A 23,334-nucleotide genomic window follows, 5' to 3' on the forward strand; every position below is an offset into this window, starting at 1 on the left:
TTGTCCTCTGACCTCCACACATGGGCTGTGGCATGTGTGCACACATCCCACATAATACATACACACACATACTGATACATAACAAAGTAAAAAGAAACCCTCCCTTTTGTACTTTTAATTATAATAAAATTATTTTTTAAAATAATCTCTTCCTTCCTTAGTATCCTAGGACTCTTTGAGATGCCAAAGGTAAACTAATGTCATTAAAACAAAATATTTATTGGTTAATTATGTAGACTGTTCTGTTTGCATGTTTGCCTACACACCAGAGGAGGGCATTAGATCTCACTATAGATGATTATGAGTCACATGTGGTTGCTGGGAACTGTAGTCATGTCCTCTGGAAGAGCAGTCAGTGCTCTTAACCCCTGAGTCACCCCTCTAGTACCCACTAATATAATTTTTTAGTTGAGCTATTGTTCTGCCATTTTGGCATTATATATGGGTTTGCTTTCTTTTCTAAGAAGAATATACTTCTACACACAATGATGGAGCTGGAGAGATGGCTCAGTGGTTAAGAGAACCTTTGTTCTTGCAGAAGATCAGGGTTCAGTTCCCAGCACTCACATGTGTGGCTCATAACTATCTCTCCTTCCAATCCAGGAGATCCAACACCCTCTTCTGGCCTCTGCAGGGACCTCACATGCATGTGATACACAGACATACATGCAGACAAAATAGTCACACATAAAAATAAAGTTAATTTTAAAAAAGAAAGCAAGAATACATGAACTTTGAAAATTCCCCTTCATTATTATTTTAAGTGTATGGCTATTTTGCTTACATGTATGTGCACCATGAGTGTGCAATGCTCCCGGAGGTAAGAAGAATGTGTTAGAACTCTTGGGATTAGAATTACAGATGGTATGAGCTGCCATGTAGGTGCTAGGAATTGAATCCATGTCCTCTGAGGGAGCAGCTAGTGTTCTTACCCACTAAACTGGGATACATAAAACTTTTTATAAAACTTTGCTATGTTTTACCCACAGAGAAAATCTGAGCAAATTTTTTTAATCACAATGCTATGAAATTAGAAGTGAGTAACAAAAATATAATTTAACATCTCATACATATTAAAGCATTTTATGTAATTTGAGCCATTATAATTGGCTCAAAAATAAACCATAGTTGATAAAAATATCTAGAAATAATGCTAATGAAAATATCAGATATCAAAATTTGGGACATGTAGCTAAAATTACACTTTTAGAAAATTTTGAGGCTTAAAGATCTTACATTAGAAAATGAAAGGCCAAATGTTGATGAGACCAGCTTCCAACTCAGGTATAGGAAAAGAATAGTAGAAAATTCACAGAAATACACTGTTTTCCAACTACAGAGAGAATGCATCTACACAAGATAGAGAGAAACACCAGCTGGGCAGTGGTGGTGCACAACTTTAATCCCAGCTCTCAGGAGGCAGAGGCAGGCAGATCTCTGTGAGTTCAAGGCCAGCCTGGTCTACAGAGTGAGTTCCAGGACAGTCTGTCTTGAAAAAAAAAAGAAAAGAAAAGAAAAAAGAAAGAAAGACCAACAAAACCAAGTTGACCATTGTCCTGTTGTGAGGTGGCTTGTCATTACCTGCCAATCTCGTTCAGTTCGGTATAAGCAGAATCAAAATTTTCCTTCCAGGAAATGGTGGCACCATCAGCAGCTGCATCTTTGGGAAAGGGAGAATATACAAGTGTCATTAGAAATGTCAGATGAAAAGAAAGCTTCACAAAGACAATCCAGCATTAAAACCCATGGGAATTCTCCTGACTAAATATGGAAGCCTCCCAGTGGGGAAGGCTGTGGAAATTCTCCGGAATGCTATTTTCAGAATGTCTGAGGGGAACTGATATGGTGGAGTCAGGCAGACACTCTCTGCCATCTCAAAAAAAGGAGAACATGGGACCCGAGCAGAAACGTAGAGAAAACATAGAAAGGGGGAAGGAACACTTTGAGGTAGAAAAGTCAGTGAAAATGATGACCATGGCAGCATGCAGAGAGAATGAACAAGCCAGAGGTCACAGAAGAAACAAGGGAACATGGTGAGCAAAGCATGCTAGAGATTTCTCTGCCTGGCACCACTGTCCTCAGCCTTGGGCAAGTTTACCCTGTATATGGGACGATTGAACTTCATCCACAATTGGTTCTTGTGGGCGATTAGGAGATTTAGCTTGACCTTGTATGATGTGTCAGCTCTCTTCACACACACACACACACACACACACACACACACACCCATAGGGATTTGTATTGTCTGCTGGAGATGGGGCCTCAGAAGTAACAAAGCAAAAATGGTGGCCATCCCAAGCCACATTGAGTTGGTGGCTTGGAAAGAAGGGAACCATAGCAGCAACCCAGTTCTTCTGACTCCACCCTGGTCAGTCTCTCAGAGCATGAGCTGGTAACATGCCCACAATTAATTCTGAGGACATGTGGATCCAGGGCCGCGTTTTTCCAGAGAGTCACATGCCTGTGAGAACAAGTCAAGATCAAGGGCAAGAAACTGACGGGCTGACCATGGCCTGGGACTGCAGGGCATTTTTGGCCAAGGCCCTACGGGGACCAGGTTTCCTTGAACCCACAGGGACACAAGGTCTGCTGCTTTTAAAGTATGGTGACACTCCCGTCCTTTCTTCTCTTGTCCTCTGCCTACACACCCCACTTCTGTGCACCACCTAAAGTGTTGTCACCAATGGGTTATTTCTGCAGTCTGCAGGACTAAGATGGGTAGACAAGGTGGGTCAGAGAGCAAGATGGGCAAAATAAGAACTGCACTGGTAAAATACTCATTTCTAGTTAGTTATGTGTATGTCTTAGTCAATTCCCGTTTTATGTAGATAAAATAGAGCCGTGTTGGAAACTAAATTCTGGAAGGGTAGGGTAAGTGTCAGTGTTTCATCTGGTAATGGAGTCCTTCATCCAGGTTGCTTTTCTCTCTCTAAGTTGTGGAGCATAGCAGTCCTGTGTTCAACAGATGCCTGCCAGAGGCACCCAGGGGAAAACAGACTGAATTCCAAAAGAGGTTTCAGACAAGGGCCAAAGCCAGAAAGCACCCTGAGACACAGGTCTCCCTGAGGAATCCCAGAAAGCTGAGAGTCAGCAATGGTGATAAACCTAATGTTGGTTCCGTTATATGTCCTGGAGACACATGCTCCATCTGGTCTCTCAAAGGTGGTCCGATGGAAACTGCCCAGACACCTCCCAATAGGGGTCAGAGACACCACTGATTTTTCGACAGAAGCTGCCTTGCCTCTGCCGGCTAGCTGTCCTGGGTTTGCTGGGACTCACCGTACTCTGGAAGGCGCACAAACTCTGAGGCTTCACTGGGAAGGCTGATTCCCCAAGGGTTGCTGGCACTGACCCGGAACTGATAAGGGCATCCGGGACTAAGGTCTTCAATGACCAGGTAAGTATCCAAGGTCGAGGCTACCGACTGCTGCCAGACCTGGGAACCTAGCAGGCAGTTCCAAGAAGAGGGAGGAGAGTCAAAGAGACATTGTTTCAAAGGCCTTCAGCAAACAAAGGTAGGAAATGGAAGAAACAGAAGGACAGCATTGCCACTGTCAGGCCCTGAAAGGGTGCAGGCCCAGTTTCCTGAACAGCATTAAACATAGACTGTGCAAGAAGTTGGCCTACGGACTCTATCCCTTCTCGAATGTGCAAGTTGAAAGGCTAGCACCGACTTTACAAAAGAGCATGTGGCAGTGAGACCAGGCTGGAAGAAAATACAAGGAAATAACAAAATGAGAGAAAATATGCCTCTAGAAATTGGAACAAAAAAATTAACACGTATGGGAGCATATGTGCACGTGAAAACACTCCAGGGCATGGCACAATTCTCCTCTCTAACTCCAGCTAAAGTTCACAGAAACCCAATGGAGAGGGACGCACTAATCTCACTTGACAGAGCCTCAGAAACACTAAGCAGTCTGTGTCCCAGAACTTAGTCCTGAGAGAACTGCGAGCTGAACTTGGGAAGAGTAAAGCAGGTCCCTGGCTCAGCGGTCACACGTGTGCTGGCCCTGCAAACCCTGCTGCAGACAGCTTAAGCAAAAGGCTGAAACAAAGCGTTTCATGGCTGCACAGCTCTGCTTAACAGAGAAGACTGGAGATAGTGATAGTAATGGAAAGCAAAGAGAAACAAACGATCCTGGCAGGGCAGGCAAGCAGGCGCCCTCAGTTGGACTGGGTGGTCCACAGCGTGGTTCCGAGCTGCCTTATGACCAGTACAACTGCCTGGACTCGCCTTTTAAAACACATTGTTGTTGTTACTATTAGTATTTTGCTATGACCGAGACAGGGTCTTACTATGTAGTCCTAGCTGACCTGGGTCCCTCTGCAGACCAGGCTTCGAACTCATGGAGAACCACCTGTCAATACCTTCCAAGTGCTAGTTGGCTTAAACTTCCTTCCTTCCTCCCTCCCTCCTTCCCTCCCTCTCTCCCTCTCTCCTTCCCTCACATTAAAGATACTTATATGTGTACATGCTATAGATTTTATCTGGTGGTAGAGGGGTAGAACTCTGATCATCCTACCACAGTTTCTGTTCTTGGAGAAAGGCACAGGCTAGGGTCCAGTGGGATCTTGCCCCTTACTAACTATAGGTTTCTTTACTCTTTAGACCTCCTCATCTGTAAAATGGGCTCAATTGACCAACTGTGTGAGTGAGTAGGGTAAGCAGGACAATGCAATGAAGCCACATTGCCACCTAGCGGCTAAGCCAGGATGGTCCCAGGGAGGTTTTGTTTGGAACCACAGGCAGCTGGAGCCTGGGCCCTGCTTCTGTGCTAAGTTCCCTGGGTGCAGGAGCCAGGCTGAGTCCAGCCAACAGGAGGCTATATGAAGTCTCAGGTTCACGACCCTGAAGACCTCCCGAGAGGAAGCAAATACGGAAAAGCAGAGCAACACACCTTCCTCACGGTACTCCACTGTGTATCCCGAAATAGTGCAGTTCCCGGTGCTGGCCGGGGGCAGCCAGCGGAGGATGACGGAGGTGCAGCTCCTCTCCTGTGCGATGGGCCTGTTGGGGGCTGCCGGAACACCTGTGAAGACAGACAGCAGGGTGGGGCTGCTTCTCAGAACTCGAGGTGCTTGCAATAGTAGCACAGAGCACTGGAAACCTGCCAAACCTGCCTCAAAAAGGTGGAGCATAACCTTGTCCAAGTAGCACACCTTTCTCCAGGCCCAAGGGAAGCCTAGGATACAGGACCGGCTACCCATACTGGATGACAGGGTAAGACCTTGCAGCAGGCATGTTTCTCTTCCCATCGGCCTGCGTTCCGCTTTAGAATCTGATGAGGGATTCTTCCCTGAATCTCAGGGTTCCCTGGTCATGTTCACTTAAAATGACCAATGTAAATTCTTTGAGGCAAGAATAGGGAAGGCAGATTGGGGGCAGTCAGGGCAGTGGGGAGGGAGGAATTTGGAGTTGTTGTTTAACAGGAACAGATGATAAAAAAGTCACATGGACGGGTATCAGTGGTGGCCACAAAGCAATGGGTATGTCCTCAACGTCATTGAACTCTCCACTTAAAAGTGGTTATGATGCTAAGTTTTACTGTTGTGTTTTGCTACAGTTAAGAAATTCTTTAAAATAGTATGAGAGAAAGAGAGCACACACAGCATACCTTGCACCTTAACTGTAGCCGATGTGGATGCAGTTCCGTGGTCATTTGTTGCTATGCAGGTATAAATCCCACTGTCTTGGGGCATCAGGTTGCAGATCTTGAGGGTGATTTCCCCAGAGTCACTAGGATATTAAATGGATCTCCCTCAGACTCCAGTGAGGGGACAGTTGAGGGTGGCTAAAATGACGCTGCTTGGTGCATGGTGTGCGGAGGTGAGAGTCAAGCCTCCAGCTCACCTACCTCCACACCCTGCATCCATTTCCTTATGTGTGGAAATTCTTTTGGCTATTCCAGCTGCCCAAATTGTGTAATAAAAGGTAGAATAGGGGTGGAATGATACATGAATTAGACAAATAAAATCCTATAGCCTCCTGGTTTGCAATGGATTCTACAGCCCTCTAGAAGGTAGTGGAGCTTCCAAAGTGAGTTTTCCAACGAATGCTTTCTTCTGTAAGTTTCCTTGGTCATGGTGTCTCCTCACAGCTATAGAAAGGTAGCCTAAGACCACATCCCTGGGGGTAACATGTTCTCCATCCAACAATGACTTTCATGCTGAACTGCTCAGGCCCATGAGGTTTTGTGGCCTGACCAAGCATCTCTTCTAGAAATACTAAAGAAGGCACCCCACAGTCTCTCTCTCTCTCTCTCTCTCTCTTGCTTTCTCTCTCTCACATACTCTCCCTCCACACACTCCCACACTCTCTCACACACACACACACATACACACACACACTCCTACATGCTCCTCCCTCCCACACTCTCATACACACACTCACACACATACACACACAACTCACTCCCACACTCTACACAATACACTCCCACTCTCTCTCCCTCTACCCCCCCACACACAAACAATTTAAGCCAATCAATGAAATGTGCTTGATTCTAGGCTTTTCTCTCAGTGACAGGTGAGTTTGATATTGCTTGTCTGTAGCAATGCACAACGATGCTCAGAATTCCTGGATGGGGGAAGGGGCAAGGTAGCAGAATGGCTGGGAGGCAGTCAATCAGAGTTTTAGTATAGAAGCATCTTACATTTTGAAATGTGCTGCCCCATAAAATAGTTCTTAGGTAAGGAATGAATCACATAACTATCTCTAAGCATCCTGAAAGGCATGAAGCATCATCCCAGGGTGTTAGCTATCTTTCAGTACTTCTGACAGATCTTCCTGGGAACCCTTGGACAGACTGGTCATCTAATAGGGTGGCTATAAGGCAGGAGCCCCAGAAACATTTTATAGCTATGGTTCAGTCTTGGCCTATGATTTCAAAGATAATGCTTGTGTTTTCTAGGTGGTTTCTTTTTTGATTTATTTAAATTAGAAACAATCTTATTTTATATATAAATCCCAGTTCCCTCTCCCTCCTATTCTCCCATGCCCCCCACCGACCCCCATCCCATCCCTCTTCTGCTCCATAGAAAGGGTGAGGCCTTCTATGGTGGATTATCAAAGTCTGTCACATCATTTGGGGCAGGGTCTAGGCCCTCCCTTGTGTGTCTAGGCTGAGAGTATCCCTCTATGGGGAATGGGCTCCCAAAGCACATTTGTGCACTAGGTATAAATGCTGTTCCATTACCAGTGGCCCCATAGACTGCCCGGGCCTTTCAACTGTCACCCATGTACATCTAGTGGTTTCTGTTAGCCTCTGTATGCCCACACAATGCATGCTGGCACAGAGCAGAAGCTCAGGCTGAGGGGCCAGCTGCAGAGTGGACAGCTGAGGCTGAGCCTAAGACTTGAACACAGGGTGCTCCGGTGTGGGAGGCGGAGCCACTCATGCTTTTAACTCAGTCTCTCTCCTAATCAAGGCCAAGTGTGTGACCTGGAATAAACACTTTGGGGGTGACTAGTAATCCAGAGAGAATTTCACCCAGAATCCCGCCTCTGGGGGCCCTGGGCTCGAACACGGGTGGTCCACTTACCAGGAGGAGATGGTGTATGTGGCTGAACTGTTGTCAGTGTCTAGGATGCTCTGGTCTGGACCCTTCCAGGTGATGGTGGGCTTCGGCCGCCCACAGACTTTGCATTGCAGTATCACAGTGTCTCCGAGCAAGCAGGTCATATCTACCAAGGGCACAAGGAACTCTGGGGCCACTGCAATGGAATCCAAACACATTCACATTACCCACCACAGACTTTCAACAGTCACTTTAGATGCTCTTCACTGTGTAGAAGAGGCTGGCTGAAAACTCAGAGAGATCCGCCTGCCTCTGCCTCCCGGTGCTGGGATTGAAGGCATGAGCCACCACACCCACCTTTATGCCCCCTCTATTTCACAGCAAAATCAGGAACAGAACTAAACAGGGAAATGCTCCACAGTGGCTCAATGCAGAGGTGGCAACAGCTCGCTATACAGTCTTCGGTCTTGATACAAACATAGTTTTTCTTTAGTCAAAGCGGAGCCCACTTTCCTATATTACATGCTGTACCCTTTCATTTAATAGTTTATCTTAATTCTCTCTCTTTGTCTGTACATACAGAAGCATATGGCCATTGCTTATAGCCCCAATCTTAAAGCTGGACATAATTTATGTAGCCAGCCCACATTCTCAATTCTATCCCCTTTAAAAACTCACCTTCTTGGATGAAATTTGGATTTAAGATCTGAAAAACACACACAAAAAGAAACAGGAAATTGCTTACACCTTTATAACTAAGAGAAAATGATAGACTCTACTGAGTCAAAAGCAAGCACCAGTTGGGGCAATGACACCCTGTCCCTGTGCTGTTATGGATGACCACAGTCATAGACACCCTCTTCAACACCAAAGGGCATAGGATTACTTCCTGCCTAAGATGGCCACTGGGCAGGCTGTGGCCACTTTTCTCCGCTCCTTCCTGATGCCCTTTCTCCATGTACAGCCCCACACCCCTCCCATTCAACACATCCTCAGTCAATACCATAGCAATGATTCCCCCCACAAATCTCTGGCAGACACAAAAGACACCAGAGCAATCAAATTGGGGCACTGTAGTGAACCCACCCGGTGGTTTCCGTCCAAAGGTCCCCTCCTCCCCTATCCGGCCCCAAGCAGAGCTTCCCTGGCTGAAGAAAAAGAACAGCAGAGCCCCACTGTCTTTCTGGCCCAGCCCCACCTTTGTGGCCCTGGCTTCCACAGGGATGGGCGAGCACCTAGTGCTTCTGTTACAAAAGAGAGCAAAGGAAGATTCAAGGCCACCAAATGATTCCTCGGGTTCCATGGTTGGTCAGAGGAGAAAGTGGCAGTACACGTGATGTGTGTGCCCTGGCCCAGAATACGAGATTCATCTGAAGGAGGCCACTCTAGGCTTCCTGGAAAGTTATCCATTCTCAAGGGGCTGGTCACTGTGGTGCCCCTCCCCACCCCGCCCCGTATCGCCTCTCCCTAGTCAAAGGCAAGCCCAGTTCATAAGATCCAGCTTGTGAAAAGGCTCACGCTCCGGTGAAACGAGGGTCAGGTGTCATCCATTCTGTTTGTGTGGTTGCCGGCTCTCTACCTAGCACTGGCTAGTACTAATTTCCTTCAGGATGAAATAAATAACACCTAGTTTGAGTTGCTATCACAGAGATAAGTAGGGTTACCATATGCCAAGTGCCTAGCATGGTGCTTGTTGAATGAGTGCTTATTCCCTACTAAGACAAAGATGTGCGTTCTAACTGCCTCCCTTGTGCTCAGTGATCTGTGGTTAAGGCACCTGACCTCCACTACTTCATCGTGCAAAGTTCTTTCCTTCCAACTGGGGTGGAAGACTCTCCACCAATATCTGCCCCTGCCTCCTGTGAACTCAGTTTCTGTGCGGTCCCATATAGAGGGGTGCGCAGGAGCCCTCTGGAAAGATGCTCTTTCCTTCCTGGTGGTCCCCTTTGTACGCTAACTGCCCACAGGTTTTCATGACATGGGCGGTAGATACCCTGGCAATGTTAATTCTGGAACCCTGAGGGAAGCCTGGCTTATGCAGTCCCCTCTAGTAGTCTGAAAAAGCCTGAGCTCCTTTAATTTAGTGGTCCCCACTCCTCGGCTGCAGCAGCTTAAAAACAGAAGGAGCAGTCAATGCCTGGAGCGCACGGGAGAGCCCTGTCTAAATTGGTGTGAAGCAGTGTGCAGGTATTCAGAGCAGGGAAGAGTGTACTGGGGATTGTGCCCACAGCTTTGCACATTAGGCAAGTGCACTGGCTTACAACCCATTGATTTATTTAAATTTTTGATATACGGCCTTACTAAAATGCTCAGGGCAGGCTTTGAACTAGGGCTTCTCCAGCCTTGGCCTTCTGAGTGGCTAGGGTTACTGGCATGTGCCATTATGCCTGGTTGGCTTTTAACACACACACACACACACACACACACACACACACACACACACACACACACACACACGATGTATTTTGATCATATCACCTCACTCCCGCTTCAGCTCCTTCCAGAACTCCTTGCCATACCCCACTCTCAACTTCATGTCCTCTTTTACAACCCACCGAGTCCAACCAGTGCTGTCCATGTGCATGGGTTTATGCAGGGCCATCCACCGAGGCACAGGCAGCCCACCAGGGGCCGTTTTCCCTACTTCAGCAGCCTTCAATTGCCAAAGCTCTTCAGCTGGGTTGATTTCCTGTCCCTCTCCTATCTGTTGGCTTTTTGACTGGCTCGGTCTTGTACAGGCAACCACTGATGCTGTGGGGTCATGAATTCAGTGGCTCCGTGTGCCCAGAAGACACTTCTTAACAGCCGTCTCCCTCAGTGGCTCTGATCATCTTTCTGTCCCTCTTCTGCCTCCGTCCCTCGTGGGGGAGGGGCTGTGATACAGGGTTGAGTATTCCACAGTTATTCATGCTCAGAACTCTAACCAGCTATGGGTCTCTGCATTAACTATCCACAGCAGAAAGAAGCTACACCAATATGTTGGTTCTGGGAGTTAGGAGGAACAGCCCCTCCCTCTCATGTCCCTCCCCTTTAAAGCCTCAGGCAAATTCCCAGGCAGCCTTGTTGAAGGACCACTGGTGAAGGATACGGTCTGTGCAAAGCAACTGATCTTCTACCTGCCAACTTCCAGGCTCTGAGGCTTTTGTGGATGGGTGACACATGGAATAACGTTATAAATTAAAAGCTACTGAGTCTCCCACCTAAGAGACCCCTCTGTGTGAGGATGCAAAATGTTTTATTCAAGGAGATCAATTAACTACAATAGCACCACGGCACCAGCAGGGGGCGTGAAAAAGATAGTCCACTAATTGGCCTGGCTTAGGTGAAGCAAGCGAATCAGTTACTTGGCAGAGAAGAGGCTAAGAATATTTCCAGATACATGGTGAATATTCAGTGCTGCGCTTACAGGAGGCTTTTCCTTCCACTTAAGAAACTCTGGCTGATCTATGTGTGGTTCTGTGGACAAGAAATTTGAAGACATAGGCCCTACTTTCTGTGTTTATAAAACAGCATATAGTGTTTAGATAACTCTTCCTCATTTTCTCTCTCTTCCTCTCCCCCTCTCCCCGACAGTATTCTCTATGTAACACTGGCTGTCATGGAACTTGCTATGTAGAACAGGTTGGCCTTGAACTCACAGAGATCTGCTTGTCTTTGGCTCCCAAGTGCTGGGTTTAAAGGCATGTGCTGCCACCACCTGTCTTCTCCACTATTCTTGAACCGTGTGGAACTCAGTTTCATCTGTAAATTGGGGATCTTAATGCCAACATGAAAGGGTTGTTTGATGGGGATAAAGATTTATTGAGCTGACCTTTGGTTAGGTTGTCATACCAGGAGGGATCAAGGTAGACAGGCACATTGTCATTAGCAGGGGACATCCAGCCGGGAAGACGTAATTCGATGACATTTGCGTTCTAAGTTTGATGGATGGTAAGGACCAGCCCTCAACAGACCACATAGCTCTAAACTCCACTCCCCCCCCCCCTTTCTCCTACTCAGTCAGGACTCTGGGAGAGAAGGAACCCAAGAATGCTGCTGAATACCGTTTGGTGGCCTATACTTCCCACCATGATGGTGAGTCCCCAGAGAGAAGGCTATGAGGTCCCTGCCAGCAGTCTCACAGAGGAGACAACGGAACAAATGGCAGGCTATTGTACTTCACATATACTTAAGGCTTGAGGTGTGGAACCCAGGACTTTTGCATGCTAGGCAAGCATCCCACCATGAAGCTACCTTCTCAGGTCCTAGTAGGAGAAGTTGAAGTGAGGCTTCAAAAGCCTGCACCGAGGCAGTACTTCAGTGAGAACACATCCCTGGCTGCACAGAGAATGTCTTACTCCTCTTTCTCATCATGGAACCCTAACTCTGTCATATATGCTATTGAATACAACTCTGTTTAAGAAATGAATATTCTGCCAGGCAGTGATGGCACACACCTTTAATCCCAGCACTCAGGAGGCAGAGGCAGGCGGATCTCTGTGAGTTTGAGGCCAGCCTGGTCTACAGAACTAGTTCCAGGACAGCTAGGGCTGCTACACAGAGAAACTCTGTCTTGGAAGAAAAAGAAAAAAGAAAAGAAACAATGATCCTAGTTAGGGTGGGGATTTAGTGGGGTTGCTGGGGAGAGGCTTCACTGTATGTTTTTATCTGGGAAGACCCAGGGAAGCCGCCCACCTTTGTTTAGTACTAGCACTGATCTGGGCAGCTTTATCTACTTGGTATAAACTACTCACAAATACCCCCCTGGGATAAACTACTGACAAACACTCTCCCTCAGATCCTCCAAAGCCCTGACAGAATACAGAGACATCATGACTGAACCCTATCTCCTAAATGAGATAGGGAAGTGAAGTATGAAATCCTATAGTGAACAGGGCTGGCGATGGGAGTCTTTGATTAGCTCAATATCTGTCCATTACAGTGTGGAGTGCAGTGGGTGGGCGGTGCTTGGGGAAAACACTGCACTTTGTCACTGGTGTCAAAGGCCTACCTGCCCAGCTGGACTGCCTCTGTCCCATCTCTCTCCAGCAGGGACTAAGGACCTGGGTAAGGTCCACACCAATGCTTTTGCTAGCTGTGACTGTGGATCAAATCCATAGCAGATTCTTTCCTTGTTCTACCTGAAGCAAATCCACATATGGACAGAAGATGGCCATGGCGGTCTACTTAGGAATTGTCCTCTGTGGATCTCTTCGGCTTCCAGGACCATGAGGATAAGGACCGAGTTGTCTTCATTATTATTGCCTCCAAATTTAGCACAAGATTTGGCATGTAGTGTTCTGCACTTGTCAAATAATTGACAAGTTTTAGTGTCTGGGATACTAATCCAGAAACTGGAATGCTTTTCATTTTCTATAAATTGGACATGTGACTTTCTTGGGAATCCCATTGGTCAGTCCAAGTCTGTGATTCAGCCAATGGTGATCTTCCTTCCTCTATGCTCTTTCAGAGGCTGGTACCCTGGGGCTTCTGGTTACAAGCTGCCATGCATCATAGCATCTTAATATGCTCACCAGTCACCAGACAGATGGCAACCCTTCTGTGTTTTATGTATCTTCAGTGTCATCAGTCACGGTGTTAAATGCAGCATCTTTTGTGGAACAGGTAAAAAGTTTCTGAATCAAATTAACTGGGGTCACTCAATCACTGGACTAGAATTTGGGTTTCCTGGCTGTCTTGTCTAGCGACCATTGTTGGCACCTGCGGGGGATCTGAAGTTCTAATCACATCTCAGATGTTTCTTGATATTAAATATCCCCTTTCCTTACAAACAGGTGGGCCGTCAGCGTAGAGCGATGGATGGGAAGCCATGGAGAACTAGAATGGGAACCAGAAACAGTTGTGGAGGAAACATGATGTTCTTCATACAAAATGCACAGTCTCGCTCTGAGAACGCAGGAGAGAGAGAATGCTGGGTAAAATGGGCATGGGGAGAGGCAGGGATAGACTGCTGGGGAATCTGGTTTTATTTGAACAGCAGAGGGCAGCAGGGGGCAGGGTTTCCAATTCCATAAGAATGAATTGCCACAGCATCTTCGTTCTTTCTGGATTTTTTTTCCCCTTCAAAATGGGACAGCAGTGAGGCCAGGGGAAATGTACAGGCAATACCAACCAGTATTGAATAACAAGCTGAGTTTGAAGAGAGCTGGGACCTATTTTTTTTTTTTTGCCAGTTAATGCCCAAGAGTCTGACTCCAAAAAAGAGGGTGAGATTCTGTCTGGAAAACCAGTTGTCAACTGTCATTTTTTTTCTAAATCCCTCATCACCCAATGACAAAAGCACATGCAAACTGCGTGCTGCATCTCTCCAGCCCCTCGAGTAATTTTTAAAAATTTATTTTTAAGTGTGTGTGTGTGTGTGTGATATGCATGTGAATGCAAGTGTCCAAGAAGGTCAGAGACTCTAGATCTCCTGGAGCTGGAGTTACAGGGAGTTGTAAGCTGCCTGACACAGGTTCAAACTCCAGCTCCCTCTTAATCTCCTCCTCCTTCATCATCATCCTAGTGGTTGGAGAACTTGGTCCGTCTATGTGGTATTGATTTCTTGATTTTTTTTTTTCTGAGATTTGCCTTGTCAATCATTGAGAAATGTCCCTGAGCTTGTATTATAGGTGGACTTTGATAGTACATGAATGTTTGTGTTTAGAGGTAAATGGGAGTGGTGGCTTTGTCTCTTCTAATGGTACACTCTTAGGGAAACTCCCAGGTCAATGGCATTTGTGCCCTTATAGGTGGTGTACAACATAAGGAAATGGGCCACGCCTTCAGACTAGGGTGAGGTGCCCTGGGACTCACATGACTAAGAGCACAATGAATGATGCTGGCCCAAGAAACCGATTCAGACATTTCCAAGTAATGTCAGATAGACTTTCTTCCCCAGCTGCAATGGCTGTGCTTCTGAGTCACTGGGAAAGGGTGTGCCCATAGCCCAGCGATTTCCCTGGTGTCAAGGGATCATAAAAGTTGTTGAAGAAGAAATTCTCCTCTTACAAGCAGATGTGCAACAAGGAAGGGCCTGTGCCTCTGCATTCGGACTTCCTGATGGACATAGGTCAAGCTGAGGACACAAGCCAATAGCAAGACCTGCTTTTACTGTCTGTGTGATCTTAATTCCCTGAACCTACTTTTTCTAGGAGGGGAGATTGGTTTTGATTTGTTTGTTTGTTTTGTTTGTCGAAACAGGATCTCTCTGTGATCTCTCTGTGTAGCTCTGGCTATCCTGCAATTCATGTTAGGCCACACTAGCCTTGAACTCACAGAGATCTACTGCCTCTACCCGCCCCTCCAGTGCTGGAATCAAAGGTGTGTGCCTCCATGGCCCGCTGAGAGGTGCTGTTAATGGTTATTGTCACCTTGGATTGAGAAGTGCCCAGGAGATTTGTGAAGCACAACTCTAGCCATGTCTGAGGATATTTCCAGAGAGGATTAGTTAGGGTGGTGGTGGTGGTGGTGGGTACCTGCTCTGAACATGGGTGGCACCATCCCAAAGCCTGCTGGGTGGCAAGCCTTCTAGTGTGGACACTCTCCCCTTTCTGTTTCCTGGCCTCCATGAGTGACCAGTCTCCACTTCCACACACTCCTGTCACCACGATCTTCAGCCTCATCTCCAACCCAGAGCGTCAGGGCTGAAGGAACAATGGCTGAAATCTGGAAGCTGTGAGGCAAAGCAGTCCCTTTGTTTACATCAGGAACTTGGTCAGTGAGAACACTAGCCCAGATAAGCAACTGGTGCCCGCCCCTGATGGTCAAACAGATCACAGGCTGGAGGGCTGTTTCGCCTCAGCTAAGGTCGCTTCTTCAGCAGCAGAGCATCCATCAGTCCTTATAGGGGATCAGAACAAATCTGGGCAGGCAGAGTGTGTCTGGCTGCCAAATCCATCAGATACATTACAAAGCAAATGTTTTGTCAAAATGAGAGGAATGTGACACTCCACTTCTTTTTCTTTAGAGTTCTTTTCATTAATTCTGTTATTAAAATACAAAAACAGGCTTCAGTGGAAACATACTGGCAATGCCAGGAGGTCAGTTGCCCTACTGGGATGTGGACGTTTCATCTGTGTGGCCAGGTTATTTTGAAACCCTGAATCTGGGACGAGGATGCCAGAGTGTCTGAGGCAGGAGCAGACAGGCTAGTTCTTCGAGGCTCGGGCAGCTGGAACCTGGAATTGTGGGGGGTTTTTGGAGGAGGAGAAGATATGCTAGTTCTGAACACTCACCCTGTTCCCAGAACGAATGGCCACTCTAGTCACCATTCCTGCCGCCATTCTTCCAGTGTGCTCTGTCACAGTCTCAGTGCTTGGGAGGCAGATGTGGTCCAGAGCCAAGTCCCATGACATTCCCCCTTAGATCTATGTGGTGTTCAAAGGGCTGTGTGTTGGAATCTAAAGGCCTGCACACTAGGGGCTATGACCTGCCTGCAGTGAAACCCAGAGCTCAGGGAAGCTAACTGGCCCAAGGTCACATAGTTGCCAGTATCCAGAGTCCAGGTTTTCTGACTCTGGCTTAGTCCCATTGCCTTTGTGTGGCTTCTACTTCCGTCATAGTTCAGCCCCGGGAAGCCAAGACTGGTGCAAAGGCTAGAACTCTGGGTTGAGCACATTCACATAGGGGGGACAGGCAGTGGAAGATGGCCCTTCTGGGCCCCCAGGACTTGTGCTTTGGATTAAAACCAGCCTGGAAAGGTTGTGTTCTGAGGTGCCACAGGATGGTGTGTGATGGGGAATAATGGCCAGGGAAACGGAGCCACTGCCTCGGGGCATCTTCTAGTTTTCTTTTTTAAAATCAGTGTGTATGTGTATACATACATGTTCATGAACACGCACCTGTGTATATATGTGTGTGGAGGGCAGAGGTGGACACTGCGGCTTTCCTCAATTATTCTTCACTTATTTCTGACATGGGGTCTCTCGTGAACTGGGAGCCCACTGATTCTGCTGGACTGGCTGGCCAGCCAGCAAACCCCGGGATCTTCTTGTCTCTGTCACCTCAGCTCTGGGATTACTGGATGCCACTGTATCCAACTTTCTCTCTCTCAAATTCACTGAGATCCACCTGCCTCTGTCTCCCAAGTGCTGTGATTAAAGGTGTGCACCACCATCACCCAGCTGTGCCCAACTTTTTATGTGGCACTGGTGATCAAAACTCAGGTCCTCATGTCTGCACAGCAAGTACTTTGCAGATTGGGCCATCCTCCTAGTTCTATCATCTATTTTAGTTTTTGAACTGAAAATTACAGCTTAAAAATTATTTTATGTGTGTGCATGTTTGCCGGCATGTGTGTATGTATGCATATGTATGTGTACCCCATGCATGCCTGGGACCGACCCACAGAGATCAGAAGAGGACATCAGATCCCCTGGAACAGGAGTTGTGGATGGTTGTGAGCCACTATGTGGGTGCTGGAAACCGAACCCAGGTCCTCTGGATGAGCAGCCAGTGCCCTTAACTGCTGAGCTACCTCTGCAGCCCCAAGTTAAACTTTTTGTACTTCAACTCCCTGCTTTAAAAAAGTAAAAGAGCCAGGGAGACAGGAGGTGAGCTGTTGTTTAGTGGGTACCCAGCATGTTTGAGATTATCGCTAAGTTCCAGAAATGAAGGGTGCTGATGATCGCACAACATAGAGAGGCATTTCCCATCACTGAACCCCACACTTCCAATAGTAAGGATGCTCATTTACATTACACTCATTGCAAAGTGGTGAAAAGGGTAAATGAAAGCAGAGGCTAGCTTCAGCTTCCTAAGGCTCTGTTGGAAATGTTATTTTTACCCTGATTAGAAATACCCTCCCCAGTTAGCCTCTCCTTTTCAAGTGTCTTGGTTTGGTAACTTCAGAGCCCTTCTCCACAATGCTTAGGGAACTTATTATCTCTCTAAGCTATGTAGCTGGCAGCTAAAAGAGGCTGGGGTGGGGGGTGGGGAGTCTTCTTGGAATCACAACTTCTCACTCTGATGGACTGACCTCTGCTAAGAGGGCTGTGGAGCTTTGTTAATGAAATTAAAATGCATGTGATTAATTAGGTTTGACGTAAGAGCTGGGCTGAGAATTCTGATCCTTGGAGATAAAGGCCTAAGCCTGGAAATTGGTTCAGATTTTTATCCCCATTGAGTGATTCAGGCAGGGGACAATGTGGGGTCAAGCAGCTGTGAAAACCCAGGAATGACCTCCCCAGCTTTTTAGAGGTGATATGGATATGAGGACATCCTGGCATGGGCTGAGGGTCCTAAGGGAAATCTAGCCCTTGTCAGAAAGAATGCAGATTTCTTAGACAGGCCCTGGCTAGGGGCAGGTGCTGCCTCCTGGGTACTTGGGCCCTGGCTCTAGACTAGAGTGTCACTTGTGGACACTGGGGTGTCATGGGATTGAAGAAGCTGGCAGGCAGCCATGTGGCTCTAAGAGAGGGGGAATTGGAGGGGGGAGGAGCTGTCATTTGACTTTTTTTTTTTGCATGTAAATTTCTTTCACATATAATGTCCCCTTCACTCCCTCCCCCAAGAGGGCAAGGAAAAGTTGAACTACAAGGCATTCATTTTTAAAACAGTTCCCTATGTGGTGTGGTGACAGATGGAGAGATGGCCAGGCTGTGAGCAGAACGCAGGGAACTCATGCCAGTATTGCTGTGGTGGGACGGCCTGCAGTGTCGGGAATGGTGTGTGTGTGTATGTGTGTGTGTGCGCGCGTGCATGAGAATATTTACAAGCGTTGTGACAGAGGAAGGAAAGCTATGAATAGCAGGGCCAACAGTCTCCCTTAACGTTAAGTGGCCAGTTAAATCCGAGGATTCAGCGTGCTTTACTCTCCTCTTCAACAGCTTTCACCGACAGCCGGTGGCAAGACAAATATATGCTCGGATAGGATGCATCTGGGGCAAGGGCCCCAGGAACTGTCTCTTAAAGGAACACAGTCCCCGGTTGAGAGAAGGGAGAAGATGCTTTGGTGGTGTCATTCTTGTGGGTGCAGATGAGTCTGTTCACAGTGTGCTCCAGGGTGAGCATGTTGCTGTCAGTAAGGCCATGGGTGGTCAGTCAGCAAGGCAGGACTTCACATTTGAGACCAGGCATGGTGTAAGCACATGGGTGCACAGTGCCAGGTTTCAGGGTCCCAGGAACAGAGGCTCAGTACAGACTAGAGGGGGCTGCTGTTCAGGTCACTGAGATAACACGATGCACTTCCAAAAGACAAGGTAAGGTTGGGCCTGGGGGACTTTGGAAATAGGCCCCACTCTATCACTTTAGCAGCAAGAAGCCTTTCGGAGGAGGCACAGCCATCTGGATTTCATCTGGTCTTCAGCAGGCACTACCAGCCATTTTCTTCTACCGTCTTTGCTGCCATAAAATTCTACTTTCATATCCCTCATGCTTGGCAGCTTCAGGTCCAAGTTCCTACTTGCTCTTTGTAACTAACTGCAGTAGCTAAGCCAGCATCCGAGATGACACATTCAGAAAGCTCATGGACACTTGGGAGGGTCAGCACAGAATGCCAAAGGCTGGGGGGCAACTGCTTCGGACACATTGGAGCAACCGGCATATTCACAGCTTCCAATCACATTCCCCGTCAAGGGTTAGGGTCAGCTGAACCTTCTGCCCACAGGAAATTTTGCACCTCAATCACTGTATTCTGTTCACGTAGATGCACACTTTGGGGCAATCTTTTGCCACAAAGTATGTCCTAATATTTTGCTTAGGTGGCCAGTAGCACCTTGCAGGGGCCCATCTCACTCAGATCACAAAGAGGATACCCAGCTTTGAATATTAATAACCTCAAAAATGAGTTCAACTTGCAAGCAGGGCTAAGGTGTGTGCACACGTGTGTGCATGTACTTCCTATGTAAGTGTAGTGCGGAGCATCTGACTAGACTAATTAACTTTCTTAGTGGATGACAACTGGCACATCCCTCCGTTTCCACCTCTCCTCCCACAGTATGGGAATGTCCTTCTGGAACACGGGTGTCTGTCTTCTCCCCTCCCTGCCTGGCCTTCCTCTACTTGCAGCTGACCCTTCAGTACATGCCAGCAACATCAAGGCATGGTGATAAAGTGCCACCTCTACCTAAACATTGACCCATGTGGGACCCACGCATGCAGGTGCCTGCCCTATGAAATGCAAGGGGAGGAGGGTCAGGAGTCCCCTGGCTTCCTCATCGCTAAGATACATTTGAACTGTGAATGCCATCAGCACTTCCTTCCACAACGTTACTGACCCACGCCTGCCAGACTTGGCTCTGTGGCAGAACCCACACCCACAGGGCACTGTTCTATTCTGGCAGAGTTCCCATTTTCAACCACTAGCAGCCTGGCTCAGTTCAAATCTGTTGGCTTCCTCCACGGCTGACTCACCAGTTCTTAGGCTGCATGGTCTCTCTTGGGGTTCTTAAATTGTGGTGAATTTCTTAGAGGTTATGACAAATAAGAGTAATAATAATAATAATAATCATGAGTAATAATAATCATCATCATCATCATCATCTCTCTAGGTAGGTGAAAAGTTTACGCCACCCATAAGAAAGGATTTAGAAGGAATCCTACTGCTGTTGTAATGCTAAATGGACCTGTTGTGTCTGTAGCCATGCTTGTAAGGTCTGGAGGATGCAGAGGACTCTGTATGGCTATTGCTGTAGTTACCTGTACAAGATTGGGCCTGACACCATTATATCAGGAAGCGGAGCGGGGGCACATAAGGCCCTACCCCTGAGGAGCTATTGTCTCTGCTGGGCTGGGGCTGGGGTTGTGCTTTTTGTTCAGTGTCCAGTAAATAACCCCTACCCATGCTCATCCAAGGAACCCTAAATAAACTCAGTGGGTATTAAAGGATAGAACAGAAACTGTGAATATGGGAATTTGACTTATTGGGTTCACAGGAACTGGGAGGGGGATAAGAACAATGGAGGTAGATGTGATAAACATACACTATGTATACATATGAAATTGTCAAGATACAGGTTATTTTGTATTAGAGGAAATCTATAATTTTTAATATATTGCTAGCGATGGGACACAGATCCCACCTAAATGACATTCTAAAATGTCTTCTGGAGAAAGACATTTCAAGCTACTCTGAAAGTCTAAATGGCAAGGCAAGCTAATTCATGCTTGCTCTGATTCTCCAGGGTTTGTGAGTTTATGGGGGCCTTGTTTCTAGAATTAGAGACTCGGCAATGGATGTTCAAGATGGGAACATGGGGTGTGGAACAGGTCTGTCATGTGCTCCTGCCTCCCTCCTCTCTAGACCAAAGCTCCAGGAGAGAGGCTGCTATTTGGGGCTCTTTGCTTTGTAGCCAAGTCATGGGCACAGGACCCTTCGAGTTAATCCTTTCTTGCTTTGTTCTTAACCAGGTGCATTTAGTAACTAGGAGCCAGGTCACCCAGAAAAACCACAGAGCGCTGAAGTACAAGAGCCCAGAAGATAAGGATGGAAAGGGGACAGGAGAAGAGGAAAGAAAAGAGAGCAAACTGTAAGGAGAAAACAACCAAACCAAACCAAACCAAACCACACCAAACCACACAGTGGCTCTTATCCTTCAGGGTGAACCAAATATCAATCACAGCTGTTTTCTATGAAAAAAAAAAGGACCCCTGTTCTATGTTTCAAATAATAAAGTTGGGTGTTTTCCACATAAAGCTAAAGCTTCCCATGAAGGAAATATTAAGCAAGCATCCAAGAGAAGGAAGCACAAGGTCTTGTTTTTAAAAAGGTACCAAAGTAGAGTTTCCTACCCAAATAGAGTTGGGTTTAGTTTTTTGTTTTGTTTTGCTTTAGTTTGGATGGGATACCCTGAAGTTCCCCTGACATTACAGAAGCATGATCCATCCTGGACTCTAGCAAGGCCACTGTTACAGAACACTGGAAAAGGCAATCATTGTAGGGAAGAGGACAACATAGCTGCTTCTACCTCCATACTAGTATTAGGGTCAAGATCATCGCACTCTGATTCCTCGGAACTGTTCGTCTCCTTGGTTGGCAGCATGGAGAAGGGGGAAGAAAGAGAACACAGTTAGAACACAGTCGTTTGGCTAGAGAGAAAAGGATGTCAGAGAGGCATGGGCATGGGGAACTGGCAGAGAAACAACGGGGCCTTTCCAGGTGGAGCGTGGGTCGTCATGGCAGCAGCATGCTTTTGCAGGGACTGTGGACACCTGCTTATCACACCAGGAGGACCGATGGGATTTAACTGTCCCCTTCAACAAGGCCGGGCTTCCCCATTTCTTTTCCCCAAAAGGATGGTGGTGGATAGCTTTTTGTAGCTCTTTGCTTGGGAAGGCAAAGCCCCTATGAGATACCAGTGTGTGGTTTTCACTGTCCCCAGGCAAAGCATTTCAGAGGGGTCACCTTAAACAAGGCAGGTGGCATCCATGTTTGCAGATGGGAGCACGGGTCTGCCATGCTCATGGCTGCTGAGTTCAAAGTAACAGATAATTAAAAAAAAAAACAACCAGGGCCTCACCAGTGGGCCTCCCTAGTCTCCCCATGCACAGTGAGGATGTAAGGAAATTGCTTAGAGGTGATGTTGTGAAGTCTGGGGAAAAGAAACGAAACTTTACAAAGAGACGGATGGCCTTGAAGTGCCAAGCCTCTGCTGTCATAAGATCAGGGGTTTGGAGGGTAACTCTGCAACCTGACTGTGTTCCCAAACCTAGGCTATTGAGTGGGAAGTTTAGTATGAACCAAGCATCTTGCATTTCTAAGAAAAGAATGCTGCAGGTAATTTTGCAGTAGAGCATCTGCTTAATCACAAAAGAAAAGGAAAGGAGAGGTACTTACTTGACGGTGCCAGGAGAAATAAAAAATAAAAAACAAATTGATCTTGCATGCAAAACCCTGCTAAACTACTTCCCCTTTGGTCCCCACACTGGGCAGTAGGTAAGTAAGAACCCAATCCCCACCCACCCAAACTGCCTAGAAGAATGCTTCGGGGTGGGGAGAGATGAGAGGACCCAGTTCCAGAATACCTACTCACTTTAACAGAGACTTTGTTGCCCAGAATATCCTTGGGTTTACGAGGCCCTGTGGCTTCACTTTTACCCGTGCTCTCCACTTCTGCCCGCTTTCTCATGCGTAGAGTATGCCATGAACATGACTTCCTGTTACACCAAAAAATGCACCAATCAAAATGGCAGGATGGGGCAGAGTGAGGTGGTGGGCGGGCACACCACCATGGTATATCAGGTGAGAGGCTCCAGGGAAGTCCCTGCCAGCTTCAGGGCCCCAAACCTTCTGTGCTAGTTCCTGTGGTGGCTGGGGCTGACATCACCTTCACCTGAAAGGTATACCAGGTAAAGTGCAGCATTTGGAAAACAAAAACAAACAAACAAACAAACAAACAAAAAAAAAAAAAAAAAAAAAACCCAAAAAACCAGGTGCTGAGTCAGCAAACCCAGGGAGAGTTTTGATCATCTGATGAAGACTTCGAGGGTTGGGGTGGTGTTTTGGCAAGGGCATAGTGGATGGGGAAGGATGGAATGGTTACAGAAAAGGAGAGATAAAGGAAGTATTATTTCACTGTGTACGAATAAACCATACCTTATATATAAATAACCAACAGAATGGCTTTGGGGTTCCCATTTTGTTGTTTGTATCTGGGGCACGGCACTCACAGAGCTGGGGAGCTGCCAGGGTTTCTGAGCAAGTGGGCTTAGTAAGTGGAGGCATGCCCTCATATATCTGGATACTTCAGGGCAAGGTTTCCATCCGTGTTCTCCACACTACTCAGTGTTTGTGACTACAGGCCTCTGCCAGCCACTAACAGGTACCAGAGTTTCCCCGTTGGAACACGGCCCAGTGAGGGGAAAGTGGAAACGCTCTTTCACACCATCCTGGTT

At 47.2% G+C, this 23,334-nt stretch overlaps 1 protein-coding gene across 2 annotated transcripts in view; it reads right to left on the reverse strand.

Annotated features, from left to right (window-relative positions):
* Kalrn (kalirin RhoGEF kinase) overlaps positions 1 to 23,334 on the reverse strand; it is a 503,507-nt gene that overhangs the window by 6,101 nt on the left and 474,072 nt on the right. Inside the window, exons 50-57 of one of the 2 annotated variants that reach the window (XM_051191394.1) lie at positions 22,473 to 22,596; positions 21,408 to 21,467; positions 8,200 to 8,227; positions 7,546 to 7,717; positions 5,619 to 5,740; positions 4,902 to 5,033; positions 3,280 to 3,444; positions 1,582 to 1,660 (exon numbers count right to left, since the gene is read on the reverse strand). In XM_051191394.1, coding sequence (XP_051047351.1) covers positions 1,582 to 1,660; positions 3,280 to 3,444; positions 4,902 to 5,033; positions 5,619 to 5,740; positions 7,546 to 7,717; positions 8,200 to 8,227; positions 21,408 to 21,467; positions 22,473 to 22,596 — 882 coding nt within the window. Of the gene's footprint in view, positions 1 to 1,581; positions 1,661 to 3,279; positions 3,445 to 4,901; positions 5,034 to 5,618; positions 5,741 to 7,545; positions 7,718 to 8,199; positions 8,228 to 21,243; positions 21,468 to 22,472; positions 22,597 to 23,334 lie in introns of those variants that run through there. The other variant, XM_051191388.1, reaches the window with a different exon arrangement.

The sequence above is a fragment of the Phodopus roborovskii genome, unplaced genomic scaffold (assembly GCF_943737965.1).
Source record: "Phodopus roborovskii unplaced genomic scaffold, PHOROB, whole genome shotgun sequence".
NCBI lineage: Eukaryota > Metazoa > Chordata > Mammalia > Rodentia > Cricetidae > Phodopus > Phodopus roborovskii.